The 22,003-nt window shown below is 44.0% G+C and overlaps 2 protein-coding genes across 3 annotated transcripts in view; one reads left to right on the plus strand and one right to left on the minus strand.

The window, feature by feature from the left end:
- Positions 1–22,003, minus strand: part of SLC26A5 (solute carrier family 26 member 5) — a 306,769-nt gene that overhangs the window by 73,478 nt on the left and 211,288 nt on the right. The window lies entirely within an intron of this gene.
- The window catches only part of FAM185A (family with sequence similarity 185 member A), a 42,640-nt gene that overhangs the window by 2,322 nt on the left and 18,315 nt on the right, over positions 1–22,003 (plus strand). Inside the window, exons 2-5 of one of the 2 annotated variants that reach the window (XM_083365900.1) lie at positions 1,910–2,019; positions 2,130–2,222; positions 8,381–8,519; positions 17,477–17,518. In XM_083365900.1, coding sequence (XP_083222026.1) covers positions 1,910–2,019; positions 2,130–2,222; positions 8,381–8,519; positions 17,477–17,518 — 384 coding nt within the window. The remainder of the gene's footprint in view (positions 1–1,909; positions 2,020–2,129; positions 2,223–8,380; positions 8,520–17,476; positions 17,519–22,003) is intronic. The other variant, XM_083365901.1, reaches the window with a different exon arrangement.

The raw sequence follows: 22,003 nt of genomic DNA on the forward strand, positions 1-22,003 counted from the left end.
TTTCCAAAACCGTCGGATTGTAGCCAGTTAGGAAGTATTAGGGATTTTTTTTTCCTCTGGGGTGTTTACTAATGGCTCTTTGGAAGTCTATAGACACACCGAAATTTACGGCCTCTCTAGACTTCGCCAGAGAGGCAATCAAGCAGCCGGAAAGAGAAAAAAAAAGAAAAGACTCCGGCTCTTCTCCTCCACCAGCCATCAGCACTCAGATCAGCATAGATTAACTCCAAGGTCAACTTCAGACCAACAATCAAGTAAGGAAGACCCCCAATCAAGAAACTGCCACAGAGCCGTTAGTAAACAGCCCAACTACAGAATCCCTAAGACCCCCACCCACCCACCCAGACAGGCAAGACCCCAGAATACAAACCGACAGCAAACAGCACTCCTTACTAGCACTGATGATGTTAGCTAGTTTGGGTCATGAAACGTCTGCAAGGAAACCACCAAGCTCAGAGAGCACCAAGGACAGTCCCACAGTCCTCCTCCTCCTCCTCCTCCTCCTCCTCCTCCTCCTCCATCATTCCCCAAACCCTACTCCCTTCTAGCACTGATGACGTTACCTAGTTTGGGTCATGAAACGTCTGCAAGAAAACAGCCAAGCTCAGAGGGCACCAAGGACCTCACAGTTCTCCTCCTCCTCCTCCTCCTCCTCCTCCTCCTCCTCCTCCATCATTCCACAAACCCCACTCTCTTCTAGCACTGAGGTTGTTCCCTAGTTTGGGTCATGAAACGTCTGCAAGAAAACAGCCAAGCTCAAAGACCACCAAGGACCCCGCAGTCCTCCTTCTCTCTCCCTCTCCTCTCCTCCCCTCCCCCTCCCCCTCCTCCTCTTCCTCCTCTTCCTCCTCCTCCTGCTCCTCCTCCTCCACCATCATTCCTCAACCACTACTCCTTTCTAGCACTGATGACATTACCTAGTTTGGGTCATGAAACGTCTGCAAGAAAACAGCCATACTTAGAGAGCACCAAGGACCCCACAGTTCTCCTCCTCCTCCTCCTCCTCCTCCTCCTCCTCCTCCTCCTCCTCCTTCTCCTCCTCCTCCTCCATCATTCCACAAACCCCACTCTCTTCTAGCACTGAGGTTGTTCCCTAGTTTGGGTCATGAAACGTCTGCAAGAAAACAGCCAAGCTCAAAGACCACCAAGGACCCCGCAGTCCTCCTTCTCTCTCCCTCTCCTCTCCTCCCCTCCCCCTCCCCCTCCTCCTCTTCCTCCTCTTCCTCCTCCTCCTCCTCCTCCTCCTGCTCCTCCTCCTCCACCATCATTCCTCAACCACTACTCCTTTCTAGCACTGATGACATTACCTAGTTTGGGTCATGAAACGTCTGCAAGAAAACAGCCATACTTAGAGAGCACCAAGGACCCCACAGTTCTCCTCCTCCTCCTCCTCCTCCTCCTCCTCCTCCTCCTCCTCCTCCTCCTCCTCCTCCTCTCTGCAAACACCACTCCCTTTCTGCACTGATGATGTTACCTAGTTAGGGTCATGAAACGTCTGCAAGAAAATAAGCTAAGAGAGCACCAAGGACCCCCCCAGTCCTCCTCCTCCTCCTCTTCCTCCTCCATTCCCTTCTAGCACTGATGATGTTACCTAGTTGGGTCATGAAACGTCTGCAAGAAAGCCAGCAAGCTCAGGAAGCACTGAGCCCCCCCCACCCCCCACCCCCCCACCCCACCGCCGATATCACTGTATAACTGCAAGAGCTCCTAGCAACATTGAAGGAGTCGCCACCCGGTGCACCTGGAGTGGATCCGATGGAGGAGTTTTATTTAAGGGAATTCAGATATGTGCTTTGCAAGCAGGGCGCTTCATCTGGCTCTCTATGTTTCCGTGCCGACGGAGTGAAATCCAACTTAGCCCTGTTCTGATCTCCATTCCTTGTTACTTTTTTTTTTAAATCACTTTTAGACTTGGATATCAAGACGTCAGGAAACGGCTCTGTGAAGATCGAAGAAATGGAATGTGCTCACTGCCAAGTCGAAACGGAGAAGGGAGCGAGCGTGTTGAAGTCAATCAAGGTACCGGTGAATGTCAGAATTTGGCCATAGCTGGGAAATGAATCTTTGAAGAAAAAGAAAGTAAAGTTCTTCTTTCTTTTTTTTTTAACACATATGCAGTTTTCTTTCAGAGTCAGAAAATTGATATCCGGGCAAAAAGAGGGGACGTGATCGGCTTGGGAACTCTGCAAGGAAATATCAACATTCTTGTCTCAGAAGAAAGCGTAAGTGACACAACTGTGGGGGTAACATAAGAGAAATTTAAGTTACACTACTAAAATGCATATATTTAAAATATTAAACAAGGTGAGAAGAATAATTTTATTTTTGTACTTGCATCCGCTATTCATTCTTCCTGTGCTTCCGTAGGTAACTTTCACCAGGAAAAAAAAATATCTAAAAATCTAAAAAACAATTCTGGGCTTAGCTGCGATTCTAATGTTGGTTAAACTGAACACTGCATTCGTGGCGAAAATCATTTTTCGTGTCGTATGTAGTACGTGAAAACTAAGCCCTCTTTTTAAAAAAAATAAATAAATCACTTGTCCGGCCTTAAATAAGCTGATCTGGGCTGTGGTTCTTAATAGAATTGCATTGGCAAAGTTCAAATAGTAGATTTTTTTTTTTTGGATTTTTTTTTAAAGATAACGATCGCCTCATTTTGCCAGAATCCTAACACAGGCTGTCCTCGACTTTCAAGAGTCCATTTTGTGACCATTCTACGTTATAACCATATGACCGTTTTTCACCCTTACGACTGTTGCAGCATTCCCAGGGTCACGTGATCAAAACTTTTGTATTGTGTTGTGTTGCGTTACGTTGCGTTGCAATTGTTTTGTACAGGTAGTCCTTGATTTAGAAGCATTCATTTAGTGACAATAGTTACCACAACACTGGGGAAAAACCTGACTTATGACGGGGGTTCACCCGTAGGACTATTGCGACAATTGTCACGCTTTACGCAAACGTTGAGCTCAGTTGTGGTTGCACATCGAAGTCTGTCTGTGTCCTACATTCCGGCTTATGAAAAGGGCTTGCTTCTTTTCAAATAAATAGACCAGGGGTTCTTCAAACCTGGCCCTTTTATGACTTGTGGACTTCAACTCCCAGAATTCCTCGGAGTTGAAGTCCACAAGTCATAAAAGAGCCAAGTTTGAAGACCCCTAAAATAAGGGTGCTATGCTATGCATTGGCCAGAAGAGGGCATCGTTAGCTAGTAGAATTTCTCTTTGGATAGTAAGAATATGAAAATTTTCTTCACTTTCCGTTGAACGACCCTGATTTTGGCAGCCCTGCGGCGAAAGAAGGATAGCTTTCTATAAACACAGGTAGTTCTTGGCTTATGACGGTCCATTTAGTGACCGTTTGACGTTACAAAGGCACTGCAAAGTGACTTCACGACTGTTTTTCACACGTACGACCGCGATCCACTTTGGGTGACCTTCTGATAAGCAAAGACAACAGAGAATCCGGATTCCCTTAACAACCCCGTTACTGACTTTACAAGTGCAGTGATTCACTTAACGACGGTGGCAAGGAAATCCGTGGAATGGGGCGAACTTCACGTAACAAAGGTTTCACTTAGCAACCAAACTTTGGGACTCCGTTGTAAGTCAAGCGCTATCTAGCATAACCTTTTATATCTTGCAATGTTGCCTTGATCCGCTTTTGTTTTTCTTTGTGCCCTCCTCTAAGTGCTCCTTAGACTGGAACCGGTGGAAATATTATAAGGTTTTATAGTGTGGGAAGTCAGCCCCTGTTGTGATTCAGGGTCAGCCTGTGGGTTCGGCAGTTGGGTCGGACGACTCAGAGGAGGAGGAGGGGGGTGTTGAAGAGCTTGCTGATGATGGCCTTCAGGCTCCGCAGAGCCCTCAGCCAGGCCCCTCCCACCTGGTCACGACGCAGACCCAGCTGTGTGAGCCTGACAGCGTGGATGAAGATGACCCACAGCTGGCCCTGTTCAAGGACGCCCAACGCAGGAGGCAGTCAATCAGGAGTAAACAGAAGAAAGCAATGGGGCTCCTCGGAAGGAGGCAGAGAGAAGCCACGCCCTGAACTGTATTTAAGGGGGAATGCGTGGGAGGGCTGGTTTGCTGAAGGCAACCGCTTGAAAAGCTCCTGTTTCTTGGTTCGTGTCTTTTTCTATTTGTTTTTGTAGCAATAAATTTGGCAGGCGTAATTCCAGGCTCTTGCCTTCTTGTAAAAGGGGTTGTCCCTGCCTTTTCTGCAGGGCCGGTAGCAGGCTGGTACAGAACAGCCCCCTCCCGCCCAGAGAAGGAAATATTAAAAATATATTTCCTCAAAGGATCTGAAAGAGGCAGAAAAGCATGTCCAGTTTTTCTTAATAGCCCCAAGTCTCCCCCAAGCAGAAACCAGCTCTGTAGAAATGCAGATGTAATAATTTATTTATTTATTTATTTATTTATTTGATTTGTATACTGCCCTTCTCCTCAAGGACTCAGGGCGGTGAACAGGGACATAAATATCAAAGTGCACAAATACAGAAATTGAAAACAAATTAAACCCTAATGCCCAAATGTAGAAGATAAATTATATTAAAACAATAATTAAAACAAAACCCGTCAGACCAGACCGGATTGCTCAAACAGATAGGTTTTTAGGTCGCGTCGGAAGGAGCGAAGGTCGGGAGCCATCCGGAGCTCAACCGGTAAACGGTTCCATAGGTCAGGCGCCCCCACAGAGAACGCCCTCCCCCTGGGAGCCACGAGACGGCATTCTCCGAACGGCGGCACCCTTAGGAGGCCGTCTCTGTGGGAGCGCACCGGGCGGAGGGAATCCATTCAGGAAAGTTGAAGCTAGAACTGTGGTGGCGAAGCTATGGCATGCGTGCCACAGGTGGCACGCTGTGGGCACGCGCGCCGTCGCCCCAGTCCTAGGCCTTCAGCCGGGTTTCATAAAACCTTTTCGCTTTAGGCCTCCGCCGCCGTCTGCAAAAAAAAAAAAGGTTCAATCAATCAATCAATTTCAACTTCTCGCGGGGGGAAAAAAAAAGATCTCGCCAAGTTGGAATCGATGGATTGAAGTTTTTAATCCCACCCAGTCTGCCGTTAACACCGTGGCCACGCCCACCCCATGGGCCACGCCCACCCAAAGAGCCACGCCCACCCGGCACCCGAAGATACATAAGTGGGTTTTGGGTCGCAGTTTGGGCACTCGGTCTCTAAAAGGTTTGCCATCGCTCAGCTAGAAGATTAAGAAGACAAAGACACCTAAGATCTACATAGCCCACCCAAACTCTAAGACAGGACAGAATAGGATTAACCCACAGATGCCAGACGCAGGTCAGAATACGTGACCCAGGAAATACAAAGCCTTAAACAGGAACAGGAAGCCACTCTAGACAAAAGGCTCCAGAGGGTATAAAAACCCACTCCCTACTACATGTGCTCACTTTTTTCTTCCAGAGCCATCTTCCGGTCTGGCTCCCCTCTTCGATAAACTTCAACCTTTTTTCTCAAGCAGTCGCCGTGTCATTTATTCCCAGCTTGGACTGAACCACGATGAAGACTTTGCCTTCGACAATAGCTATAGAATTAGGCATCGGTCCAGTGTATTCTTTGTCTTCCAAGTAGAATAGCAGGGGAGCCAACTCGGCGGAGTAAGATGTTTGGCTGTCTTTCTCGCAGACCGATTTCTGTTAACAATCAGCCTGCCTTTACTTTGCCCTGAGGAGCCCTGTATGACAATTTTGATTCATCCGTTATAGACGCGGTTTATATAGTTCAGACTCAGCATTTCCAGGATAAACCAAGGCACGATGAAGCTTTATGGCTGTGCATTAGAAGTCTCCTGGTGCTGAAACCGGATAATTCTGCCTTCAGTATTCCAGTATTTGAGGGGCTGCCACAAATGATTCTCCAAAGCACCAGGACGAGAAGCAACGGATGGAAACTGATCAAGGAGAGAAGCAACCTGGAATTAGGGAGAAACTTCCTAACAGTGAGGACAATTAACCAGTGAACAGAAATTCCCTTCAGAAATCATGGGTGCTCTTAACATTGGAGGTTTTTAAGAAAAGACTGGACAGTCACTTGTCTGAGATGGTATAGGTTCTCCTGCTTGAGCAGGGGGCTGGACTAGAAGACCTCCAAGGTCCCTTCCAGCTCTATTCTATTCTATTTGATTCTATTCTATTCTACTCTACTCTATTGCATTAATTCTATTCTACTGTACTCTACTCTATTCTATTCTATTGCATTAATACTATTCTATTGCATTAATTCTATTTATTCTACTCTACTCTATTGCATTAATTCTACTCTACTTTATTCTATTCTATTGCTTTAATACTATTCTATTGCATTAATTCTATTCTATTTATTCTACTCTACTCTATTGCATTAATTCTACTCTACTTTACTATTGCATTAATACTATTCTATTGCATTAATTCTATTCTATTTATTCTACTCTACTCTACTCTACGCTACTCTACTCTACTCTGTTCTATTCCATTCTATTCTATTCTATTCTATTCTATTCTGGATCAAATTAATACCAGGACCTTGCCTAACAATGCATCTAGGAAGGAAGTATTGTTCTATAAAATGTGTATTGCGTCCATAACCAACTAACATAAAATCTTATATCTCTAAGATCTTTTTTTGCAATTTCAAAGCTTTAAGTCTTCATCGTCCTGGAAGTGACATAGTGATGGCTGCAATTGATGGAGCAAAATAGTCCTTAAAAAAAGACAAAGATGTTTTTACATGTCGGAGCAGATGTTAGAAGACTGTAAATCAGTCAGATGCTGCCCATAAAACGATCAGAATTGGAAAATTAAAAGCCTGCCGAATATACTGGAATCAAATATACTGGAATAGGCAGCATTTAGTACAGATCTATGTATTAGATTCCCTGTTTGCAATCGGGTGTTGCAAATTGAGTTAGTTGAACAGATTTTGATTTCACTGTTCTGGGATTCGTCCTGTCTGCTTCCGCAGTGGCGGGGCTGACAACACTTGGCTGTTTTCAGAAGCTAAATACAGGCAGTCCTTGATTAGCGACCTAACTGTTCAGCCCAAAATTGTCGTGGCTAAGCGAGACCTTTGCTAAGTGAGTTTCTGCCCCCTTTTACGACCTGCCTTGCCCAAGTTCTCGCTCCAGTTATTAAGTTAGTAACACGGCTCTGAAGCGAATCCGGCTTGCCCGTTGATTTGGCTTGTCAGGAGGCCGCCAAAGGGGATCACGCGATTCCTCGGGACATTGCGACCGTCGTAAATATGAGTCAGTTGCCGAGCATCTGAGTTCAGATCACGTGACCCCTGGGGATGCTGATTTGCTTGATCAACCTCCCGGCGGCCCTACCTCTCCTGCCAAGCAAAGATGAAAGGTAAGAAGCATTTAGTCTTGGCTTATTCCCAGTACACTTTGGAAAAATTTCATTCGGTTGGAACGCGCTGGTAAGTTTGCTTTGGCACCGGCTGAAGAGTCTGTGTTCTGCCAATGTGCCAACCCCATAAATATGTAAAACGGCTAAAAGTTTGCTGAGTTATGCCAAATTTTTCCAAGGTGTCTGGGGGAATAAGCCAAGACCGAAGATTGTTTCTTAGCTTTAATCTTGGCTTGGCAGGACATGCCTAAATTGAAGCAGGGGCAGAAAGTCAAGAAAAGAGCATGGAGACCCAAATCTCTTTGCAGAAGATAGTCCAACCCCCAGCTTGAGCAAAAGACCTTATATTCTTGGGTTATTGACATCAATAACAACAACAACAACAACAGGGGTCTTCAAGCTTGGCCCTTTGGTGACTTGTGGACTTCAACTCCCAGAATTCCTCAGCCAGCGTGCCAGGCTGAGGAATTCTGGGAGGGGGTCTTCAAACTTCTCCCTTTGATGACTTGTGGACTTCAACTCCCAGAATTCCTCAGCCAGCGTGCCAGGCTGAGGAATTCTGGGAGGGCGTCTTCAAACTTGGCCCTTTGACGACTTGTGGACTTCAACTCCCAGAATTCCTCAGCCAGCGTGCCTGACTGAGGAATTCTGGGAGCGGGTCTTCAAGCTTGGCCCTTTTATGACTTGTGGACTTCAACTCCCAGAATTCCTCAGCCAGCGTGCCAGGCTGAGGAATTCTGGGAGGGGGTCTTCAAGCTTGGCCCTTTGATGACTGTGGACTTCAACTCCCAGAATTCCTCAGCCTGGCACGCTGGCTGAGGAATTCTGGGAGTTGAAGTCCACCAGTCATCAAAGGGCCAAGCTTGAAGACCTCTGGTATAAGACAATGTGGTGTGAATTAGTTGTTTACAGTCTCTCGCTTTCTTAGCCTGGTGCCGTAACCGCTAGACCAAATTGGCTGTAGGTTAACCAAGTCAGAGTAGTTAATACAACTTTATTGTATTTTTTACCTCTTTTTTCTTGCAACAGAGTGTGAACGTAGAAAAGCTACAAGGATCATCTATTAACCTTGCAAGTGAAAACGGTCTGCTCAAAGCTAAATATTTGTACGCGGACTCCGCGTTTCTGACTTCAGCGGCTGGCGACATTTTACTGGGGAACGTCCACGGTAAGAGGGCACAAAGACTTCATTAGAGCAACATTTCTCTAACAAATGCCTTTTTAAGGAAAAGTATTCTTTTTCGTACCCAAATTTAGTGCCTGACTGTGTTTATGAAGCTGAATATAGCACAGCCATTTTTAATTGCCTTGGGAAACTTACAAGCGGAGCCAGACTTTGAAGATAACATGATTCTATTAATGAACAAAATGGCTTTTTTCCCTAAGGTTATGTTCTCTGAGAAGTATCCTGACATAAGCTAAAACCCAGGTGCCGTTGATCAGAAGCTGCAGTCATTCTGGAATTGTTGTTGTTGTTAGTTGGGAAGTCGTGTCCGACCCATCGCGACCCTATGGACAACGTTCCTCCAGGCCTTCCTGTCCTCTACCATCTTCTGGAGTCCATTTAAGCTCACGCCTCCTGCTTCGGTGACTCCATCCAGCCACCTCCTTCTCCGTCGTCCCCTTCTTCTCTTGCCCTCAATCTTTCCCAGCATGAGGCTCTTCTCCAGTGAGTCCTTCCTTCTCCTTAGGTGGCCAAAGTGTTTGAGTTTTAGCTTCAGGATCTGGCCTTCTAAAGAGCAGTCAGGGTGGATCTCCTCTAGGACTGACCGGTTTGATCGCCTTGCAGTCCAAGGGACCCGCAGGAGTCTTCTTCTATCTATTCCAGTCTTCTCTGGAATAGATAATCAAACAACAAATCAGCGAACACCTTGATGCGAACAAAGTCATCACTAAAAGCCAACATGGGTTTGTCAAAAACAGATCATGCCAGACAAATCTTTGACCAAGTGACAAAACTAGTGGACCAGAGGAATGCTGTAGATATAATTTACTTGGACTTCAGTAAGGCATTTGATAAAGTAGATCACAACCTACTACTTGATAAGATAGAAAAATGGGGGTTAGACAGCATCACCATCAGATGGATTCGTAGCTAGCTGACAGGCCGTACTCAGCGTGTGGCCCTCAATGGAACTGCATCTACATGGAAGGGAGTGTGTAGTGGGGTGCCCCAGGGCTCTGTTCTGGGCCCAGTGCTCTTCAACATCTTCATCAATGATTTGGATGAGAGGATAGATGGGGAACTCATCAAATTTGCAGACGACACCAAGCTGGCAGGAATAGCCAATACTCCAGAAGATAGGCTTAAGATACAGGAGGATCTGGACAGACTCGAACAAAATGAAATTCAATGGTGAAAAAAGTAAGGTTCTGCATTTAGGCAGGAAAAATCAAATGCACAGGTATAGTATAGGGGGTACCTTGCTCGATAGTAGTAACTGTGAGAGGGATCTCGGAGTCCTTCAATATTAGCCAGCCGTGTGCTGCAGCTGCCAAAAAAGCCAACACAGTGCTAGGCTGCATGAACAGAGGGACAGAATCAAGATCACGTGAAGTACTAATACCACTTTACAATGCCTTGGTAAGGCCACACCTGGAATCCTGCATCCAGTTTTGGTCACCACGATGTAAAAAAGATGTCGAGACTCTAGAAAGGGTACAGAGAAGAGCAACAAAGATGATTGGGGGACTGGAGGCTAAAACATATAGGGAACGGTTGCTGGAATTGGGTATGTGTAGTTTAATGAAGAGAAGGGTGAGGGGTGACATGATAGCTGCCTTCCAGTATCTCAGGGGCTGCCCCAAAGAAGAGGGAGTCAAGCTGTTCTCCAAAGCACCTGAAAGCAGGACAAGAAGCAACGGATGGAAACTCACCAAGGAGAGAAGCAACCTAGAACTAAGGAGAAACTTCCTGACAGTGAGAACAACTAACCAGTGGAACAACCTGCCTCCAGAAGTGGTGAATGCTCCAACACTGGAAGTTTTTAAGAAGAGACTGGACAGCCATTTGTCTGAAATGATATAGGGTTTCCTGCCTGAGCAGGGGGTTGGACTAGATGACCTCCAAGGTCTCTTCCAACAACTACTTCTTCTTCTTCTTCTTCTTCTTCTTCTTCTTCTTCTTCTTCTTCTTCTTCTTCTTCTTCTTCTTCTTCTTCTTCTTCTTATTATTATTATTATTATTATTATTATTATTATTATTATTATTATTATTATTATTATTATTATTATTATTATTATTATTATTATTACAATTGCCCAGAACTAAGACTTCATTTGTTATAAAAAAGATGTTGAGACTCTGGAAAGAGGGCAGAGAAGAGCAACAAAGGTGATCAGGGGACTGGAGGCTAAAACATATAAAGAATGTTTCAAGGATTTGGGTTTGGCTAGTTTAATGAAAGGAAGGACCAGGGGGGACAGGATAGCGGTCTTCCAATATCTCTCAGGGGCTGCCCCAAAGGAGAGGGAGCCAAGCTGTTCTCCAAAGTGCCTGAAGGCAGGACAAGAAGCAACGGATGGAAACTCACCAAGGAGAGAAGCAACCTAGAACTAAGGAGAAACTTCCTGACAGTGAGAACAATTAACCAGCGGAACAACCTGCCTCCAGAAGCGGTGAATGCTCCAACACTGGAAGTTTTTAAGAAGAGACTGGACAGCCCTTTGTCTGAAATGGTATAGGGTTTCCTGCCTGAGCAGGGGGTTGGACTAGATGACCTCCAAGATCCCTTCAAACTTTCTTCAAAGAAAGTCCAGTTGCCTCTCAAAAAACCACCTTTGGATCCAAAACTGCCGAGAACAGTAGCTTTCATTATCCTTGGTAGAAATGATCACCGGGATGTTTTGTTGGCATCTACTGTTTTCGTTGGAGCTGCTTCCCTGAAGTTTGGGCTGGTTGAGACAGAAGCCCAGGTCTTTCTACTGCCAACTTCTCTCCTACTCTTAGTAGAGGGCCCTGTGTCCTGAATCCCATGTAGCATTTGAAGGCACTGAATCAGTGGTGGGATTCAAATAGGCGAACAACCAGTTCTCTGTGTGGATGCCGCTTCCAGAGGTCCGTTCTGGGCCTGGGCAACAAAAAATTAGCTACCAGTTCTGCCGAAGTGGTGCGAACCGGCTGAATCCCACCACTGTATCTATCTATCTATCTATCTATCTATCTATCTATCTATCTATCTATCTATCTATCTATCTATTTATAATCTATCTATCTATCTACCTACCTACATATCTATCTATTTATAATCTATCTGTCTGTCTATCTATCTATCTATCTATCTATCTACTTACCTACCTACCTACCTACCTACCTACCTACCTACCTACCTATCTATCTACTTACCTACCTATCTATCTATCTATCTATCTATCTATCTATCTATCTATCTATCTATCTATATCTACAGTGCCACTTCCAGAAGTCCATTCTGCGCCTGGGCAACAAAAAATTAGCTACTGGTTCTGCCGAAGTGGTACGAACCGGCTGAATCCCACCACTGTGCTGAATGATTGAATATTCTGTATTTTTTCCCCCTACCAGTGGTTGGTATGTGGGGGTGTGCAGGCCATCGAGTTGTAATTCATCCAGCCTCTGGGTTTGTGGGTTTTTTTGTGGGTTGGAGAGCTCTGTCACAATAATTCAGAGCAGAAGTTAGGATTCAAGCAGTAAGATTATCCACCAGTCGTCAAGAATTTTAGCATTGCGATGATCTCTTCTTTTTTTTTAACTCTTCTGTTTTTGTTTGTTTGTTCTTTCGTGTGTGTTTTTTTTTTGTCTGTGTGTGGGTTCTTTCTTTTGTGCTTGCGTGTGCGTGCGCTGTTTCTTCTCTCCCCACCCACCCCGACATTTAAAACCATTTCATTTTCTTTTCTAATGAACTGGATGTTGGCTCAAACTCTGGCAGTTAGATTTGAAAAGAGCCAGAAAGACTGGGTGGGCACACGCACACACACACACACACACACACACAGAGAGAGAGAGAGAGAGAGAGAGAGAGAGAGAGAGAGAGAGAGAGAGAGAGAGAGAGAGAGAGAGGCTTGAGTAAATAAATACAACTTGATGTTTTTAAATTAAATTCCAAGGAACAGCCATGCTGAACCATGAGGTTGGTTTACTGGGTCTCATTCAAAACATTTTGACTGATAGGTTTTTAATGTAGATCGTTGGGTTGGAAGATAAATTTGGCTGTCATAAAAGGCTGTTTTGGATACTTTTCGGGCAAACATAAATTATTTTGTTTTTCACACTGTCCCTGTAAAAACACATCATTTTATGTCGGGGTAGAGCAAAAAAAAAAAGCAACACAACACAGCCAGTTTAAAGAAGACAATTTGAACACTAATACCATTATTCTGCCTGGATGGTGGGGGGAATGGCAGGATTTATACTCCTTGCAGACCGCTGGTCATTTGCCTTCTTTTAGGGAGTCGTTGAGGCCACTTGGAGGCTTACCTGTCTCTTCAGGGTCACCTGAGTGGTGCAAATGGGTGTGGGGCCTTCTTGGAACTGCTGAAAGGACCGGGTTGTAGACTGGAGATGGATGATGTGGTTAGCACTTCCAAGAAGGCTCCCCACCCATTTGCACCACTCAGGTGACCCTGAGGACACAGTCAAACCTCCAAGTGGCCTCAACGACTCTCTAAAAGAAGGCAAAGGACCAAGGAGTATAAATCCTGCCATTCTCCCTCATCCAGTGCGAGCTGAAGAAGCTTCTGGGATGAAAAATAAATAAAATAATAATAATAATAATAATAATAATAATAATAATAATAATAATAATAATAATAAATAATAATAATTTAATTTTTATAATTTTTATACCGCCCTTCTCCCGAAGGACTGAGGGCGGTGTACAGGGCAATACAATAAAATAAAATGCATATAGTTATCCGATAACTCTTGTTCTGAAGAAGGGATCACGAGGCTAAAGCACCAGTTCACAAGACCATAGCGAAACGACATCTTCAAAGAAAAACAAGGAAGTCCGTTTGCCTGGTGAAAAAAGGGCCTTTGGGATTGGATTGAGTGAGAATATGGCGTATTCTTGAGCATACACGCAGAAGGCTGGGTCGAACATTTATGTTTCATGGAAAATTAAAAGGATTCATATACGCGTTAGTCCTCTGCTTCCAACAGTTCATTTAGGGACTGCTCAAAGTTACAAAGGCAGTGAAAAAATGACTGCTTTACACACTTCACAACAGCAGCATCCCTACGATCACATGACCAAAATTTGGACACTTGACAGTTGACTCATGACGGTCGCAGCGTCCCGAGGAATCGCGTGATCCCCTTTGGCGGCCTTCTGACAAGCCAAATCAACGGGCAAGCCGGATTCGCTTCAGAGCCGTGTTACTAACTGAATAACTGCAGCGAGAACTTGGGCAAGGCAGGTCGCAAAAGGGGGCAGAAACTCACTCAGCAAAGGTCTCGCTTAGCCACCTCAATTTTGGGCTGAACAGTTAGGTCGCTAATCAAGGACTGCCTGTATTTAGCTTCTGAAAACAGCCAAGGTCACGTCAAGCGCCGCCAGCCGTGGAAGCAGACAGGACGAATCCCAGAACAAGGAAATCAAAATCTGTTCAACTAACTCAGTTTGCGACACCCAAGCGCGATTGCAAACAGGGAGTTTAATACGTAATTATATTCTTGTAAACTTGTAATAATGATGATGATGATGATGATGATGATGATGTTTGAGGGTACCTTGGAGGTCATCTAGTCCAATCCCCTGCTCAGGCAGGAAACCCTATACCATTTCAGACAAAGGGCTGTCCAGTCTCCTCTTAAAAACTTCCAGTGTTGGAGCATTCACCGCTTCCGGAGGCAGGTTGTTCCACTGGTTAATTGTTCTCACTGTCAGGAAGTTTCTCCTTAGTTCCAGGTTGCTTCTCTCCTTGATCAAGTTTCCATGCTGCCTATTTCCAATTTGATTTCAGTATATTCGGTATGTTTTTAATTTTCCAGTTCCGATCGTTTTACGGGCAGCATCTGACTGATTTACAGCCTTCGAACATCTGCTCCGACATGTAAAAACATCTTTGTCTTTTTTTAATGACTCTTTTGCTCCATCCATGGGACGTCTTTACGCAATTAAGACTCAGCATTTCCAGGATAAATGAAGGCACATTGAAGACTTAAACCAGGGGTCTTCAAACTTGGCCCTTTTATGACTTGTGGACTTCAACTCCCAGAATTCCTCAGCCAGCTGGCTGAGGAATTCTGGGAGTTGAAGTCCACAAGTCATAAAAGGGCCAAGTTTGAAGACCCCTGACTTAAACCTTTAAAATGAGGGGGGCGGGAGATCTTTGAGATGTAAGATTTTCTGCTGCTTGTTTATGGACGCATTTAACACGTTTTATATAGAACAACCCTTTCTTCCTAGATCCATCGTCAGGCAAGATCCTGGCATTAACTTGACCCATGTCCTTCTATGGTAACAAGAATGAATCAATAATGGGGTTCAGAGTAACTGAACAGGCACTGGAAAAAAAATCACTTGTTTCCCTATAAGAGTTTACAGATATTCCTCAACTTACGACCACAATCGAGCCGAAAATTTCTGTTGCTACGCGAGACATTTGTTAAGCGAGCCTTGCCCCGTTTTACGACCTTTTTTTTGGCCACATTTGTTATACGCATCGCTGCATTTGTTAAATGAGTGACACAGTTGTGGACTTTGCTAGTCAGATGGTCGCAAAAGGGGATGACGTGACCCCGGGACCCTGCAACCGTCATAAATATGAGTCAGTTGCCAAGCCTCTGAATTTTGATTCCCGTGACCCTGGGGATGCTGCGACGGTCGTAACTGTGAGGACCACAGGTTGTTTTTTTTCCAATGCCATTGTACCTTTGAATAGTTACTAAATGCATTTACTTATTTACTGAGTCCTCCGGGAGAAGGGCGGTATATAAATAAAATTATTATTATTATTATTATTATTATTATTATTATTATTATTATTATTATTATTATTATTATTATTATTATTATTATTATTATTATTCACTTATTAACTCAACTTCCAACATTTCATTTAGTGACAGTTCAATGTTACAACGGCACTTAAAAAAAGTGACCTATGACCTTTTCACACTTCGGACCATGGCAGCATCCCCCCAGGGTCACGTGATCAGAATTTCAGACGCTTGGCAACTGATTCATATTTACGACGGTCGCACTGTCCCGGGGTCATCTTTTGGGACCTTCTGACATGCAGAATCAATGGGGAAGCCTGTCAGAGCGTGCACAGCCTTATTGCGCTGAGGTAACCCAGGAGAAAATACAGTAAACAGTGGTTTGTATTAAATGGTGGTTTATATTAACAATATCTACAAATATATGTGGGGATAATTCAGCAAACTCCAGCAATTACAGCAGGAAACGGACAAGAGAGAAAGACTCCAGCAAAAAAACCTTCCCTTTTATACTCAAGCTCTTAAAGGGATACACACACCTGCTGAGTCATTCCTATTGTTGCATCAACCACCTTACACTGCATTACATCATTACATAAGCTGTTTATCTATTAAATTATTATCCTGACAGATTCACTTAACACTATGATACTAACTCAGCAATTGCAGTGATTCACTTAACAATTGCCTCAAGAAAACAGGGCAAAATTCACCTAGCAAGTGTCTCACTTAGCAACATACATTTTAAGCTCGATTGCGGTGGTCAGTCAAGGACTGACTTTAGTTTAGATTCCTAAACTTGGACAGAATATGAAAAAAAAATGAAGTAAATAAACAGCTTTTTTTGCCGAAAGAGATGTAGGTTTGAGTCTGCAGGCTTCCAATACAGAAAAATAGCTTTGACTTGTATCTTCATTTTTGAGCAGTACAAGGTAGACGTGCTGGAAAATGTTTCCAATTATTGCTCATGGGGAACAGAAAATAGGAATGAATCAAAATTGTTTCTGTCAATGCTTCATGACTATTGCCCCAAGTTTATATTTGCTGGATGTTAGCAATAGTGGCAAATCAGATAATATAAGATAATACGTATTTTTTCCATTTAAGAGAGGATGAAAACTACACAATTTATTATATCCTGCTGTTGGTGTAATGGTTACTTGACCGCACAATTTTTTATAAAAGTTTCATTTTCAAAATGACATGTTGAATTTTCCTCGCCAATGTCATTTTGCAAGACTTTTGTTCATCCGAAAACACTCTAGGTTTCTCGAAGTTACAAACTAAAAGTGACAGCGGCTCTTGCTTGAAAAAATAAGAATGCAAAACAGATCCTTTCCAATTGAGCCACTGAACTTTTAGGTCATTATTACAGAATTGCTTTATTTGCAATACTTGTGGTGGTGACACAATGTGGTTGCGATGTGTGTGTTTTCCATTTATTTTGTTCTTGTTAATTATTTTTATCCCTTTGAGCATTTTGTGCCTTAGGAAGAATGGCAATCCAAGAAATAAATGAATTACAAAAATTGGCTAGAGCTTGGGAGCGATCGCCATACAGCCACGGATCGAAATCAGGATCTGCTGTGATAAAATAAGAATAGAAGAAGCCTTTGAATTAAGGCTAATAAAGTAGCCTGTGCAAAAAGGCTGTGATATCCTTAAGGCAACATTTGTGTGTTTGGTACAACCTGCGGGACCTCCCAGGATCTCCTTATCACTTCCCAAGTTGCTATTGAGAGATGCTGGGTTATAAGGTGCATGGCCCTGATAATATAGATTGCTTAATTCTGTATTTGTGTGAATGTGGGCGTGAGGTGCGTACTTGTAGGAGAAGAGCAGGCTGAGCTGCGAGGGGCAGAGTCAAGCAAGTCATCTGCCTAGAATTGTTACGTTCCCACAAATGGTTCCAAGGCCCAAGTCTTGAATTCCGTTACCCTTTATCTGGTGCCGATTCAGTATTGAACCTTAGATGACTAGATTCTTGCATGCAGGCTTGATTAATAAACCTTCTGAATTGCAATTTAGCGTATGATCCCAATCCTCCGCGCCTGATACTACTGCAGATAAGAACCTCAGATTCAATTCGTAGCTGATTTCAACACCCACCCACCCCCGCCCTTTGTGGCTCCTTGTTTGTGCATTACTATGAGTTGTGCTGTTTGAAATGACCCATTTTAAGGTCTCTTCCAATTTCCTTGCAGGTGATATTACCTTGGAGACTAAAACAGGGGGCATCGCCGTGGGTAAGTTCAGGTTCCCCTATCCTTGTTCACATCGTCTTTGTTTTTCACAAAGGCAACCCTGCTAGATCGGTTGTGTGGATGGAAAACGTGGGCTGCTGTGGCTGGACGACGTTAGATTCAACGGTTCGTGGGTGGTGATTTTGGCTCCGGGTTTGCCAGTTGTACTACACATTCAACACCGGTTGGATGTCGTTCACCACGGCTTTACACCGGGTGGCAGTCAAAAACGCCTTGGCAGGAAATAAGATATATATGTTCATACCTCACACTAAGCAGCCCTCTTGCTTATTTGATTTGTTTGGGGCTAGCCTGCTCTGTGAATCCTTTCCTTGTAAGTTTATAAACCATGAATTATGATGTGGCTCAGCGGGTGACAATCCTTCGCTCGGCTCCAAACGAACACGTTGCTAAGCTTATTAGTTCAGCGTCTTCACGGTTCAGTTATTTGCAGGGAAACCGTCTAGACCAGGGTTTTCTCAAACTTGGCAAATTTAAGATGGGTGGATTCCAACCCTGGCCGGGGAATTCTGGGAGCTGAAGTCCATACATCTTGAATTTGCCAAGTTTGAGAAACACCAGCCCAGATGGTGTGTGTGGGGGGGGAAAATCTGCTATTGAACGGCCCTATCCGTTTAAGGTCAAATGATAACTGTAGGAAAATCTGCTGTCGTGGTTTTAACCACTCAGTTGTGTTAAAATAGTGTGTGTGTGTGTGTGTGTGTGTGTGTTGCCTAAACAAACAGAATGCCATTTCGTTGAGTCTCTCAGGCACTTTATCTTCCTTGTGAATATGTATTTTTAATGCAATGGCTTCCCATCTTAAATTAAACCGTATCAGGATTCAGTGCTCGTATCGAATGACGTCAGCTTGATAATCAGTTGTTCGTTCTTTGTACTTTGGCACTTAACGTAGGAGAGCAATTATTTCTCAAGTTGTGTGTTGGCCAACGAAAGAAACTTATTTTGACAGTGCACGACACTCAGGGGCTTTCAGACTTTTTCAGGATGCGGAAATGTGTTAGATTAAAAAAAAAACCCTTTCCCAGATCCCCTGTTTAAGAATCAAAGCTGTAGTGATCAAACCAAGTTTCTCTCTGTATCTGCTGTTCCTGAATTGTCTTGCAGGATCCCTGAGTATTTCAATCAATGAATCCTGTGGAAATAGAAAGTGTTTAACAGAATAACAGGGTTGGAAGGGTCCTTGGAGGTCCTCCAGTCTAGCTCAAGCAGGGTTCCCTATACCATTCCAGACAAATGGCGGCCCAATGTCTTCTTAAAAACCTCCAGTGATGGAGCACCCACAGCTTCTGGAGGCAAAACTATTCCACTGGTTGATTGTCTTCACTGTCAGGAAGTTTCTCCTTAGTTCCAGGTTGCTTCTCTCCTTGCTGAGTTTCCATCCATTGCTTCTTGTCTTGCCTTTGGGCACTTTGGAGAATAGCTTGACTCCTTCTTCTTTGGGGCAGCCACTGAGATATTGGAAGACGGCTATCATGTCACCCTTAGTCCTCTTTTTTAATTAAACTAAAAGGTAAAGGTTCCCCCGCACATGCGTGCTAGTCGTTTCTGACTCTAGGGGCCGGTGCTCATCTCCGTTTCAAAGCCGAAGAGCCAGCGCTTGTCCGAGGACGTCTCCGTGGTCATGTGGCCGGCATGACTAGACGCCAAAGGCGCACGGAGCACTGTTACCTTCCCACCGTAGCGGTCCCTATTTTTCTACTTGCATTTTTATGTGCTTTCGAACTGCTAGGTTGGCAGAAGCTGGGACGAGTAACAGGCGCTCACTCTGCTACGCGGCACTCGGGATTCCACCCGCCAAACTGCCAACCTTCTGATCGACAAGCTCAGCGTCCTAACCCACTGAGCCACCACATCCCTTATAATTAAACTAATTATATTAATTAAACTAGACATACTCAATTCCTGCAACTGTTCATCATCCAGTCCCCTAATCATCTTTGTTGCTCTTCTCTGCACTCTTTCCAAATATTGAAACAGAATTAGAGTAGGGGAACTACCAGTCAAGGGGGAAAAACTTAGAGACTTGGAATAATCAAGACTCTACGCACATTCAGGACATTGTAGATGTTTTTGCCTGTCCAAAAAGATGCCCTTGAAACCTCAGGAATTTTATTCTAGGTTGTAGCAACCCAGTACATGTGTTTTGTTTTGTATTTAAAAAAAAAAGTACCATCACTTGTAGATAACATCAGAGGAGAATAAATTCTTGTTTTGTTTTTAATAAGTCAAAACATTAGCTTGGATTCAAATGGAGGAGAAAATATTGTTAAAACTTGACACTCGAGACATCACACACGCCGGTAATTCGGTCCAGATTGTTTCGCCACCCGCAGGCAATTATTTCCATTTATCCAAAAATGAATTTATGACGCTCCTTTGTCTTCGGGCATTTATCTCTTTTATTAGTGGCATCTGGTTTTGTCTTGAGAGATCTACCGAGCAATTGGGGGATCTAAAATCCCCTGCGTGATCTGTTCGTTCTTTTGGAGATTTACCCTCAACTTGCTGTAATAATGTAAATGAATTCCATCGGATTCCGATTGGTTGGGAGGCAAAAGGCGCGTTTCCAAATATCGTCCCTTTTTTTTTTATCAAGTCTTCCTTTTGCGGAGAGGCTGTTGCTGAACATCCAAGAAAAAAAATGGACCCTTTAATTACAATATTTATTTATTTTATTGGATTTGTATACTGCCCCTATTCCCGTAGGACTCAGGGCGGTTTACAGGGCAGTTAAAACCACGAATACAAAAAATTAAAAACAAATAAAACAATTAAATTAAATTCAAGCCCCAAGAGTAAATACGACCATCGTATTTGTCTCGCTGCTCTTTCCCTCTCTGCCTGTGGGCCGGTTAATCTTTATCTATTAAAGAGATTTTGAAATCAGGAAGAAAACTTGATAAGGGGGGGGGGGGAAATCATTGCCTTCTTTCTGAGGGAGCATTTGTTGAATTTTTATTCATTGCTGAGGTTTCCTTTTTTTTTTTTTCGTTCCATTGCTCAAGATACTTTCCTGAGTAAATAGCCTGGCTATGATCACATCTCTTCACATCTCAACACATACTTGGAAGGCCTCATAGAAACCAGCTCCAAAATTTATGGGCTCCGTTGCATGATGTGGATGTACTTGTAAGCCGTTGTTGCATCATGCAGCAGATATACATGTTAGCACCATGAGAAACCAATGAGCTAAAAGAACACACGCCTGTGATAGGTATGTATTCTGCAGAAGTACAAGCCAGACGGTTCGTATTAAGCCCGTAGAGCAGGGGTTCCCAACCTTGGCAACTTTAAGATCTGTGCACCCCAATTCCCAGAATTCCTCAGGCATCCAGGTTGAAGTCCACGAGTCTTAAAAGTTGACAAGGATGGGCACCCCTGCTGTAGAGTAACTGTGATGGGGCAGTCACACTTGGATTACGGCATCCAGTTTTGGTCATCACGATGTAAAAAAGATGTTGAGACTCTGGAAAGAGTGCAGAGAAGAGCAATAAAGATGATCAGGGGGACTGGAGGCTAAAACATACGAAGAACGGTTGCTGGAATTGGGCATGTCTAGTTTGATGAAGAGAAGGATGAGGAGTGACATGATAGCTGAGTTCCAGTATCTCAGGGGTTGCCCCAAAGAAGAGGGAGTCAAACTATTCTCCAAAGCGCTCGAAGGAAGGACAAGAAGCAACGGATGGAAGCTAACCAAGGAGAGAAGCAACCTAGAATTAAGGAGAAACTTCCTGACAGAACAACTAACCAGTGGAACAGCCTGCCTCCAGAAGCAGTGAATGCTCCAACACTGGAAGTTTTTAAGAAGAGATTGGTCAACCATTTGTCTGAAATGGTATAGGGTTTCCTGCCTGAGTAGGGGGTTGGACTAGATGACCTCCAAGGTCCCTTCCAACTCTGTTGTTGTTGTTGTTATTAAATAGGATTTAATATCTCTTACAATGGAGCTGTCAAGTGCCACCAGGTTAGGCATGAGATAATCTCCTTTCAGTTGAGATGCCTATTAATTCACGCGCAGGACCATAAAGTCTCCTCAGCAACAGTCTGACACTGGCTGCCATGATCTTTTTCCAGGACATCTGCAAGCTTGGGGATTCCTTGGTGGCCTCCCATCCTAGTCCCAACCAAACAACCGATTTCTAAGCCTAAACCAACGTCGGTCAGTCCTTGCCACTTGCTGAAACCTTTGGTAGATCTTCAAACAAACATCCCCAGCCATTTTTCCCAGAGGTTTCCTAAGTTTGAACCATCGCTTCGGAACCGGTCTGGAGGCCTCAGGAAAGCTCCCATACGAGATTAGGAACTCTTTCCTACACACACACACACGCACACACAAACACACACAGACCCCTCCTCCTCTTCTGATTTGTTAGAAGCCAACCGCAATTTCTTACAGCATGTCAACATCAGAGGCGCTGTGTTGGAAAGCGAATTACGGATTGTTAGGAATTGGACGTCCCGTCA

This window comes from Vipera ursinii (assembly GCF_947247035.1).
Source record: "Vipera ursinii genome assembly, chromosome: 6".
Taxonomy (NCBI): domain Eukaryota; kingdom Metazoa; phylum Chordata; class Lepidosauria; order Squamata; family Viperidae; genus Vipera; species Vipera ursinii.